At 39.3% G+C, this 12,180-nt stretch overlaps 1 protein-coding gene across 8 annotated transcripts in view; it reads left to right on the top strand.

Annotated features, from left to right (window-relative positions):
- The window catches only part of MARK3 (microtubule affinity regulating kinase 3), a 70,022-nt gene that overhangs the window by 12,235 nt on the left and 45,607 nt on the right, over positions 1–12,180 (top strand). For 4 of the 8 annotated variants that reach the window (XM_083517945.1, XM_083517941.1, XM_083517943.1 and 1 more), the window contains exons 2-4: positions 2,843–2,881; positions 7,178–7,369; positions 11,553–11,606. In XM_083517945.1, the coding sequence (XP_083374071.1) occupies positions 2,843–2,881; positions 7,178–7,369; positions 11,553–11,606 (285 nt within the window). The remainder of the gene's footprint in view (positions 1–2,842; positions 2,882–7,177; positions 7,370–11,552; positions 11,607–12,180) is intronic. The other 4 variants (XM_083517947.1, XM_083517944.1, XM_083517946.1 and 1 more) reach the window with 1 other exon arrangement.

The raw sequence follows: 12,180 nt of genomic DNA, 5'->3' as shown, positions 1-12,180 counted from the left end.
GTGAATAATACATAGACTGAAATGCAGCTCACAGTGTTAGAAGTTGAGCTCAGGCTGGTTTAGGACAGGGCTCCCAAGTTTGAGTCTCCAACTGTTTTTGGACTACAACTCCCATTATCGCTAGCTAGTAGGATGAAGTAGTCAGGGGTGATGGGAACTGTAGTCCAAAAACAGCTGGAGACCATGGTCCAGAGCTTAACAGTAGTGTTTATTTTATTCTCCTAATGACCTGCCATGCCATATCATTTTTTGAAAGTTAAATTATAAATTTGAAAATGCCATTAGGCTGACCTAGAAAAATCTCGTACTGATCTGAGTCACCTCCAAAACCCATGAGCCAGGGCCAGCAGTTGAAGGAGGTATACAACCTTCAAGATAGCATGTTCTCTCTCAGGATCAGTTAAACAATCACAATCTTTCTCTCCCCACCCCCAAAGTATTTACCCAGGCTCTTATTCCACCAGTTAGTGCACTTAATCCTTACCAGTGCTTGGTCTGGCATGAAACTTGTACGGTAGCTATGCATTATTTCCAAGTTATGGAATTATTATGGGAAGAGGGGGAACTACAAACAAGCTGTTACCTGCATACATTTTGTTATTATTATTATTAATTATTTAAAATGTGTGCAGATGAACAGATATGGCCCTCTTTTGTTCAGAAAGGCTTCTGAGTATTCTGACACAGGATTGCACTATATTCTTTAACTTCCGTATCCTCCTTGATGAATGATAACCTTCTGGTAGGCAGACTCCCTTAAGCCTCAAAAATTACTCTTGCTTCAGATGTTACTTTGTTCCTATCTCCCCCTCAACATGAGATTGACAACAATAAATATATGGTGGGGGGAAACGGGTTCCCATTTGGCTTAATGGAGCAGATGGGGGGCATGGGGATTAAATAGGAGATGGAGGAGAAATTCCATTGCATAAGTGGAAATCTTTTTGCTAACGGAACTGCTTTGTTGGATATCACTCAGGGTGTTCATGTGTTAAATTATGTGGGTTTGCGGGGGGGTGTGTGTGTGTGTGTGGAGGTTTTAATGTGGAGCAGGAGTCAGTATGGGCAGGGTGTTTGCGGGTCTTGCTGCATGGGATGGGGCTCTGTAGTGCACGTGGCAGTGTTTAAAATTAGCCAGGCGTATTTTGCACCTATTGGCCACTTGCAACCAAGTGAAGATGCCTGGGTGCCAAGATGGCACATGACATCTCAACCCATCTGGAGGTGCGTGTCTGGAGATCATTGGATCTTGACTATTTTCACACACTAATACAACATCCTGTAGAGTTCTATCAGTTATATTTTATCTGCACAATCAGAATGAATTTCAGGAACCAAAATGCTTTTTTTGTGCAGTTGTTATAGTTATGAACAATTTTATAATTAATTGTTGTAGCTTGACTTCACTTACCCACCCCACTGCCCAGGAATATTCCTATATTATGAATGGTCTGTGTCACCATTAAGAGAGGTAGGAATAGGCCAATATATATGTGGACTGTCCCTGGATAAAGTGACTTTCCTTATTTAAATTCTCAAAGTTCTTAACCTAACTCAAGGTTGCCATATGAACTAACCAGATGTTTAACCAATCACAGGCAGGCATTCCTTTGAAAAATAGGACCTTAGAGCGGCTTTGCCCCAAAATGGCAACTAGACATTCTGCTTTGGCGATAAATGTGAAAAATAATGTATGCAAAGTTTCAAGTTAAGTAGCCCAACAGATGTCATTTCTGTATGCTGTGGAATGACAGAACCTTGTTTTTGATGCTCCTGTAATAGAGATGCTTGACTACTCGAATGCTGTTGAGCACAAATACTTGGGTGTGTCTGATCTGAAGTTTAACATATTCCCTTTATTGTGTTCTATTTCCAAATCAAACAAATTTAAAGAATTCCCAAGAAATAGTGATGTTGTTGGTTGGATGGGGGGGGGCACAATTCCCTTTTCTAGAGAGATCACTTCCCACCTATTGACTCACGACAGCATCTCTCTGGATGGAGCAGGTTGCTGCCTACACAACTCCCTGTTTAGACTACAGAACATGGGTGTAGCCAGGCTTTTTATTGTGGGGGCATGCTTGGGGGGGGGCAGAACCTTATATTTGTATTGATTTAGGGGAGGAGCAGCTGCCCCTACCCGCTCCCCCCCCCCCCGGCTATGCCCATGCTACAGAAGTGTGTTCATGCAGTTAGGGAAGGGAATTGTGTAGAGTGCAAATACAGATTATGTGGTAGGGTAAAACTGAAGGCATGTAAAATGTATCCTCAATTACTCCTGCACACTTGCTCTTAAGGTTTATTGCTTTATAATTTAATTATGTACTGCTATCCGCTATCTGGGATCCAGAGATATATCTTAATGATGATTCTTTTTACTATAGCTGAAATATTTCATAGATAGGTTTAGGCTGCTGTGCATTATTCAACTTGAACATAGGAATTATTTCTGTTGCCTTTCGTGCTTAGGTAAGCATTTGCACTTACAACTTCCCTGCAGATACAATAAATAGAGGTTTCCTCAAATAAACTAATTCTTCTAAGCATGCACACGGTTTATATTATAAGATTTTTCCCCCTTCAGTGGGTGTAAAATTTCATATGACAGGTTTTTCATTTTCAGGTTACTTTTTTAGAATAGTCAGTCATGAAATTTTTAACCGGTTGTTCTTTGAGTTGCTGCTAATGTTTGCAATGTGTTAACTTTTTTGCAATATGTACAAATTGAAAGTTGGCACAAGTATCTCCTTAAAATTCCAACACCACACTTCCCAGGTTTTATTTTTGTTCATTTTTCTTTTCTTTTCTTGCTTTCCTTCATGCTTATTTCTTAATGGGAAAGGATGCCGGAACATCAGTAGGGGAAAGCTTTTCTGAAAAGGTGGGTTATAAATTTTGTTCAAAAAGCTGGCTTGTTTCTGCCTTTTTTCTATGTATGCATGTGACGCAATTTATTTCTCTCTCCTTAGTTTGCTGCTTTATTCCTGTCCTTCCAGAAGATAAGATCTTGCTCAGTCGCTGACAAGGAAGTAGCTTGTGAAATCACAAACCCTGTCCATAAGCATTTTGTAGACTTTTAAAAGTTTTTTAAACTGGAGAAGGCAGTGACTCCCATCACAAGGACAAAATCTACGCCCCTTCTTGCTTTGTCAGGATAGTTTCGTTCAAGCAGGGCTTGTCAGCTTTTATCTGTGCTACTTTCTTCCTGTATACTGCTGACTTCTCAGTGGCTGCCAGCTCTTAAATCAGATTCTGGATCAATTTTCCACAATGAAGGATTTGAATACACATAAATGAAGGCTTGACTATTTCTATTAAAAAATAAAAAGGTTTCCTCTTCTTGTTTTCTGACCTGTACTGTGCCCTGTTCTGTATTTTGACTTTGAGCACTGCAGAAGTTTTGGTGGGATATCCAAATGGCACCACCATTATCTTATGTGGTAGGCAGCTTTTGCCTATTTAATGGTACCCCAAAATCTGTTACTTGAGAAGTAAATCCTAAGCTGCCTCATTGTGTCTATTGGTAGGGAGCCCTGAAGTGGGCTGCCCAGGAACACAACATAGTCTTCATGCAATGATGTTTCTAGGGTTTACTTTTCCACTAGCTTTTGATCCATTGGCTTCTTCACTTGGCACTGAAATACAGAGATCTCAACACAGAGTTTCAGCCTCTGAACAAAGACTGCTGATTATATTGCACACATTATGTAACACTCTGTGTTGGTTTTTTTTATTAGTTCTTGAGGCCCTCCCACTGTTTCCATCAGTAATTAAAAACCAAAGCTCTGCATCTGATGGAAGGATAAGCTGGTTGGGTCAGGGCCCATCAGGTTGGAAGTGATGGATAAAATGATGTAAGGATAATGGGGAGAAAAGATAAATGAGATGGGGTGGCATTTGGATATAAATTGTGAAGTATGTTGGAAAAGATAGAAGAAAAATGAAAATAGGAGAATGGCTGAAGACTGAAGCGAGGAAATGAGAAAATGTGGTTTCTAAAGGGAAGTGAACTCTTCGCATGGTTTTACATTTTATCACCTTTATGTGCTAGTTTACCATATTTTTCCACAGAGCCTTTCACCTTGTTGAGGCATTCTCAAGCACAGGACTAAAGAAAAAATGCTGTAAAAGTCTCAAAACAACACATTATTTTCCCTTTATGAACAGTGTAGGAGAACCTGTTGTGTGTGCACAACCTAAAGCTGCTTGTCTAGGTTATTTAGAATCTTGTAAAATAATTATTTCGAATTCAGAAGGAATGCTACTGTTCATGCACAACATACTTGATGTTTAGAATGAGAGGGATTAAATTCATCTTACATTGGCTGCAAGTTCTTTTTCACTTTGTTTTGCCAGCTGATAGTCTTTGAGGTGTTTTTGGCAAGTTGCCACAACTACTAAACTAAAATGAAGTCTCTACAGTTGTCTTGGTGGCCAATATTTACTGCCAATGAGATGATCCTTAACATAGTAGAAACTAGAAGTGCATCAGATTTGAATGAATCCCAAAGCAGTAACTGAAATAGGGCACCCCAGACAGATTTGTGGCTTGTCCAGGACAAAGCAAGAGCTTTCAGAAGCATCTTGAGCTAAAATATGGATCTTGAAGTGATCTGGGGCAATTCAGAGATACAGATGTGTAAAAAAGCCGTGCATTGTATCTGCAAAGTTTTAAACATTTCGACCCAAGCTTGCCGTATTAAGAAAAGCAGGTGGGTGGTAGGAGGGAGAGCTCTTTTGTCAATGACAGGACTAATTTAAGGGGGTTAGGTTTTATTCAATGAAAATATCCCATTGGCACAAGGACTTACACACAAAAGCTTCCTCTCTGCTCTCCCTGTGCCTCATGGCCCTCCAGATCTTCTTTGAGTGGCGGAACCTCCAGAACAGATTGGTGGGGGGAGGTTGAGAGGGAGGCAAGCAGTGCTGTGCAAGATAAGTGTGAATGGGCTGGCTTCTCTACTCTAGATACAATAGCCAATGATTTTACCAAAGCTTTTTAATCACAGCTCTTTAGCAAAGGGCTTTTGGTTAGTGCACACCCTTAGTAGAAAGTGCTGTGCACTTTGAGTGTAGAGAAACAATTTAGGTAACCATATCACAGTTTGCTTATTTTGTCTAGCTACTTGGACCAGAATGTCTTCTCAATGACCTGGTCATTTTTCTCGTCTTCTTTTTCCCTTCCTCTCTGTGTGTGTGTGTGTGTGTGTGTACACAGATGCACATCCCATAAATGTCAGAGCAAATAGGCCAGTTTAGGCTTTGCCAAGCGCTACATCATCCTGTACATTTGCCACTTCCCCTTTAAAAACAAATAGAACACGACACACCATTTCAGTTGTCTTGCCATTCAAAACCTTCTGCTACTTTGTTTGTGCGTCAGTCACTTCATACATTTTCACACACTTCTTCAGTACTTAATTTCCCTTTCTTTGGGACTTAATAGTGAAAAAGGCAGAATGAAGAAGCTTTTGTTATCACTGTAGGTGTGGCTATTCTATGCATTTCTACGTGTTACTCAGTTGGCTTTTTATAGCAGTTGGCTTACGTTATTATATTTCTTTATCATTTCTTATATGTTAGCACTTCTGCTACTTCAGATTAAGCAATTTTAGTGGCAAGACCTTTAAAAATTGTGATAGAATTAGATAATTCAGCTATGGTCCTCTGGATGAAGAATATAGTTGGCATCATTGATGTTACTGAGTTTGTCTAAAACTATTGCCTGCAGTTCATCATGTCCTTGTCTTGCAGTTAACAATGTAGAAAATTCTAGGGAACTCTTTTTATACCCTAAGCAATGTTTTTGTAGATATTATTAGTAACATATTTTAAAGAAGATTAGAAAAGAGATTTGGTGAAAAATGTAGGAAGTTGCTCACTACTGCATCAGGCCCTTGATTCACCTAGCAATTGTCTTCTCCAGGTTTAGCCAACATGTCAATGTCCTCCAGCAGTTGTTTGACTCCCAGCACTCTGCCAGTGGTCAGGGATGATGGGTGTTGTAGTCCAACAGCATCTGGAGAGCATGATGTTGGCTACCTCTGGTCTACACAGGCTCTCTAGGTTGTCAAATAGATGTTTTGCAGCCATATCAGGAGATACCAGGAATTGAACCTGGAACTTCCTGCATTTGAGAGATGTGCTCTGCTACCGAGCTACAGCCCTTGTTGAAAGAGGAACAATGATTCACTTCCATTTTGTTATGTTCTACAGCTTCATCAGTGTGCACTGTGAAATACAAGGAAAATATAAGAAAAGCAGGTCTCTGCCTCAATGAGGTTACCACCTGCATTTGGACAGTGTGGAGAGGGGTGGGTGGAGAGGCCAGAATAGCTGAACAAATGGAAACAGGAAAAATGTATTAGAAGAGCTGGGGAAGTGAAGGAGGTGTGAGCAAATAGATTTACACATGCTTGGGCTCTGTTTCTATTGGATTTTGTGGACCAAAACAAAGCCTAACAGTGCAGTTATATACACATCTACTCAGAAGACAGTTTGGTGGAGTTCAGTGAGGTTTACTCCTAAGTAAGTGGGTATGGACTGTAGCCTATATGTACGTGGCTGCATCTGCACACATTTGTTCTATGTTAATGCCAACTCTCCTATTTGATGATTCCTTAAGACACATTTGCCAAATCCTGAAATGCACTGTTTAGAGGGTGGAGCTAATAATCAGTTCCTTGGATGCCACAAGAGCACTACTGATCTAATACAGTGGTACCTTGGGTTACAAACACTTTGGGTTACAAACTCCGCTAACCCGGAAGTAGTACCTCGGGTTGAAAACTTTGCCCCGGGATGAGAATGGAAATTGCGTGCCAGTGGCAGCAGGAGGCCCCATTAGCAAAAGCATGCCTGGGGTTAAGAACGGACTTCTGAAACAAATTAAGTTTGTAACCCGAGGTACTACTGTACTTGGATAATACTGAGGAACTGTTGATGGGCAAGCATATTATTATGTATCATGGTTTGTATCCCTCCATGAATTTGTTCATTTCCCTTTTATGATGACAAAAGTCACTGTGTGAAACACTGTTCGTCTGCCCTGATCTACTGCCCCATTAATTTAATTGTGATCGCCAAGTTCTAGTTCATTGGAGTCTGTTCTCTCTTTGATTTGGAACAATGTTTTCCAAAGTACATTGTCTTAAATATCTGTGTTTCTTTGTTACAGCACACCTCTCATGGCGAAGGACGGCAGGAAGCTCCCCCTCGACCTAGTCGGTCTGGTGCCCGCTGTAGGAATTCTATAGCTTCCTGTGCAGATGAACAACCCCATATTGGGAATTACCGGCTTCTTAAAACGATTGGAAAGGGGAATTTTGCAAAAGTCAAACTGGCCAGACACATTCTTACTGGCAGAGAGGTACAGTGTTGTTCATGTTTCGCAAACAAAAAGCTATTTTAAATATGCCTAAGCATAAAAGAGCAGCCAATATATTGTAAACCTCCCTGTGATCTTCGGATGAAGAGCAATATACAAATTTAATTACCATAATTAATGCTGCTACTACTCATATTTTGGCTTTATCAATAAGTCCCTAACACAGCAATTTCCAGCAAATGCAGTAATAGTGTGAACTTAGCACATAATCATGTTACCTCAAAACTGTGCATGAATACTCCATCTTTATATTGAATAAAACCCCCCAAAGGTTTGATCCAAAGAAGATACTTTTCCAGATTGAAATGTGTGTAAACCAGAATAGAGAGAATAACATTTATTGCAAACATAAAAGAAATAAATAGCAGTCCATGGGTTTCCCACCTCCTGACTCAAATGAATTTCTGTGCTTCATAGGTATTCCTAGCAATATTTTGCCAACACTATTTAAAAAATCTTTTTTTAGGAATAGAATTGAATCATCAGTTTTGAATCATCAGTTTTGTAGATTAGTGTCACCTGGAAAAACCAGCTAGCTAAATATAGTAGTGGTTCAGCTGGCTCTGTTCTGTGGAATAGTATTTCTGCTGAGATGTAACAGGTGCTCACTATCTGTACTTTCCAGTTCTAATCGAAGACATTTTTGTTTTGACAGGCTTTCCCAGCTGAGTAAATGGGTCTTTGCCCTGAGTGTCTATTTTGTATTGTTTTAGTTTTGTTTTAAATGTATTGACTGTTGTTGTGCCTTTTTAAAAGGTCTAGGACCAATTGTAGTCCAGCTTAGTTTTCAGTTTTGATAATTAATCTAAAATTGAGGTTATGTTCCTTTGGTTAACCTGGATCTGCCATGCTTGAGTAGGTTCGTGTCATACATTCTTTCATCATAAACAAAAAATGCATCACTTTACATTTTGTATAAACTCATGATCTGGGCTTCATTTATGCAGTATGCTAATGTTACTGTAATCCTACATGGGTGTAAGTTGCATTAAATTCAGACAAACTTGCTTCCAAATTCATTCAGGATCACGTTCCAAGAATAAGAAGTAGCCGGCATGTGTGGAATGTAGTTTTATTTTTGAACTGAAGTGTGAGGCAGACCTTAATAACGGGGGAGCACAGAAACCATTCAAAGCTAGTATGTAATTTTGGACAATTGGGAGAAATGAAGGCTCTGTTTCCCTTGCAAATGGACTGGACTGAAGTCTGGACTGAATGCTGACATTTTTTTGGAGCAGGGAGCAGGCTTAGCAAAAAAATCACTCAGGTTGTTGCTTTGTGCTAGTCACCAGCACCCTGGGAACTGGTGATTATGTGTCTCTAAGCCACCTTGAACTTGTACCTGATTAAAAGATGCAGACTGCTTAAAAGATGGCCATTCCTTAATCTCTCTTGCATTTGCAAATCTGGGTGGCTTGGTGGCTCACTTTTTGATAACTTCTGGAGTTTTTGCTGCTTATGGTGCTGCCACTTTGACTTGGCATCATTGTGAAATTCATTTATTTTTATTTTATTTATGTACTGAATAAAATACCAATTCCCATAGACAAAAATAAAGGAACTCAAATATGCAGACATCCTCTTGATCCAGCTGTGTCCCACAATTTTACATTCTCCACATGCACTTAACAGTGAATATTCTATTCTGTCACGTATTTGCTTTCATATTCATGGAAATGTGCTGCCTTCATCTCCAGATACTTTTTAGAAAGCTACTTCAGAAGTAGATGGATGACTTAATCTGATAAATTCAAGGAGTGTCTGTCCAGAGGGTACTCGAGATAATATAATATAAAATACATTTGCAAACGTATTGTTTTAAAGAAAAGATAGGGTTAGATAATAGGCATGACCTATTGTTTCTGTTCAACTGCTGGTCTTCACTTGTGAGGATTTCTAGCATTTGAAAAGTTACCTTTTGAAATGAGCACCTAGAAGTGCAGCGGAATTCAGTGTGGATCGCAGGCAAGTGTGATAACACTAGTTACAAAAGGAAGGCCAATCTGCCAACAGACAGCTGTCTTATACTAGCTGATGTTTGTGAGTAGCTTTGCAGCATCCCCCTAGTATACGGTGCTACAGTTAATCTGGTCTGGAGGTGATAAAGCTATGGATCAATGTGCATCTGGTGAGTCGCAGAAGGGGCTTGCAGCATTGTGTCGTCTTTACCAGGATTGGCTGGCGCTGCTGTGTATAGGGATGATCTGTGTTGAACACATTGTTGAAAGTTGAATCAAGGCAAAGAGGCTTATAGCTCAGTGTAACGCTTGTGTAGAAACTTCTGTTAAAGTTGATTGTCTGAGATGCAGCAGCCGCTTAGAAAGGAAGGAAGGAAATTGAAATTTCATCATCTGCAGATAGAAAGTTCAGTGTACACTGTGAGAAGCTTTTAAATCTTCCCTGGTATTAAAACTTTCATATTTGGTGTATGCCAAGGGGTTTAACAACTCTTCTTGATGAAGAGCACTGTAAAAATGCTTTAAATGATTGAGATGTGTGAATAAAGAAAATTTTTCTTCCTCTCTCATATGCTGAGCTGATCCACAGATTTCTTCTTACATGCGGGACAACAGGCTGAATTTCTATCTATTAGGAGTAGCAGTCACTAAACATGGTTAACTGAACACCTCATAAATTTGCTGAGGTGACATGCCCTTGGGACAAAACTGAATTGCCTTAAATTGCCTTAAGGGTACCTTTGAGACTTTGGCATTCTTTCAAAGGCTGGATTCATATTTTTTTCCCCCTGTTTGAGAATTATACCTGCTCTACCAGTGCTGTTGCCTCTAGTATATAGAATAGTCATATGATTTGTCACCTCCCTAGCTGCTGCTGCTGCTGTACCCATTGCTCTTTCTCTTTTGCTGCTACTGAGGCTGAAATATTGAACAGAGCTTCTGAAAGTTGCGTGAACTGGCACCAGGAATTAAATATAACTCAAAACGTCTTCTGAAAAAATTTGATCTTTTATTAGTTTTGTAAACATGGCTTTTCTCATTTGCCCCTCTTTTCCTAATGTAACTATGTCTTTCTGAGTATGTGTAGCAATTTCATTTGATTGGATCCAGTGTTCCATTCATGGCTCAGTCCTTGAAAGACAGGGATTTGTTCATTCCTGTTATTTGCAAATCACCATATTGCACTATATCATCATTCTGTCTATATCAGATGTCAGGTGTAAGTGCTATTGCTTATGATGCCAGAATTGACCTATGCACACAGAGGAGGGAAATAATAATAATAATAATAATAATAATAATAATAATAATAATAATAATAATGGTATTTACTTATACCCTGCCCTTCAGACTGGGTTGCTCCAGGCATTCTGGGTGGCTTAGGTATGAGCAGGCTTAGGGAAACCCCTGTTTTGCAGAAATACAAGAAATCTTTAGGGTTTAGAGAGATATTATATTTAATAGATAAAATATAAAATAAAATACCATGGAGATTATTGTTTTCATTTGTTACTACGTTATGTATTTTTGTGTTTTTATATTGTAAACCGGCCTGTGATGCTCAGATGAAGGGCAGCAGAATAAAACACAAGATATTCCCAGTGGGGTCTGACCATGTTTAGTGACCATGGAATAATGGCTGTTAAAGAGGGAGGGAATGGCGTGTCATAGAGGGCTTGATGGACAGATGTGAGCAGTGAACAGGAACACAACACTGCTACATATTTTTGTGCAGGTCCCAAGCAGCAATATTTAGAACCTCTTTCAGATCTCATTAATGATAAACTAATGTGAGCCCTGAATTATTTTCTATCCAGTTTATTTCTGTTTTGTTTTGGTGGCCAAGTCGCATGTTTGCTTTTTGAGCACCAACTCCATTTTATAGGATGCTGATGTCTGCTTTCAGGTTAGGTTCTCACAAATACAGGTGCCACATAAGTTGCATGTGATGGAATGCAGCTTGTGATTGATTTTGGATAAAGATTGTGTGATACTCCTATGGAAGCTCATGATAGATTCACAGCATCCCCGATCCACAGGTTTTAAGTGCTAATGCTTGAATTTCCAGATCATGTCAGATGTGTTTGTCATTTTGTATTGTGCAGTCTGTGCTCAAAGGGTGGTGCACTTAACATCACCAATATCTCTGAACTGCAATACGAAATCATTTGTTAACAAATATTAACTGTGAACCATTTTCTCTCTAGGTTGCAATAAAAATAATCGACAAAACACAGTTGAACCCAACTAGTCTACAGAAGGTAGGTTCACTTAGCTGTTTAGCCATTCAGGTATTTTAGTTCATATCCCTTTGTAGTATTTTTCATGTTAGCCCTGACTTAGTTATAACTTTTTGTTGGCATTTTTCGGTGAAGTCCACAGTTCATGGCGGTTTCAACTTAATGCTGACTTTTTCCTGCATTTTGCAGGGGGTGGGAGAAAGTGCACAGTCTTATCTGATGAATTTGATCCCATTTGAACTAGGAATTTACATACGAAAAAAGTCTGAAATAACACCTATCCATCTTATTTCCTTATTCTGGTACTCCAAACTGCTGCATAAACTGAACAAGAGCCTCTGTTTCTTCTGCTGTTTTGTCTCATGGGCAAAATGTATTAAACATTAAGCATTTACTGGGATGCACTTTCTTAGACTGGAGCTGCACATTTGTTTATTTATTTTACTAGACGTCTTTCCTGCCCTGCACCATGTTTCAGGGCAGTTTACAACTGTGGAATGTGCAATTATAAAACCGTTGTTACCATAAAACATGTCTAAAAACAATTTAAAACATTTCCATATAAAAACAATACAAACATTTTGAAAACAGTTCC

The sequence above is a fragment of the Podarcis liolepis genome (assembly GCF_965112155.1).
Source record: "Podarcis liolepis genome assembly, chromosome: 1".
Taxonomy (NCBI): Eukaryota; Metazoa; Chordata; class Lepidosauria; order Squamata; family Lacertidae; genus Podarcis; species Podarcis liolepis.
This window is presented reverse-complemented; position numbering and strand designations above follow the sequence as displayed.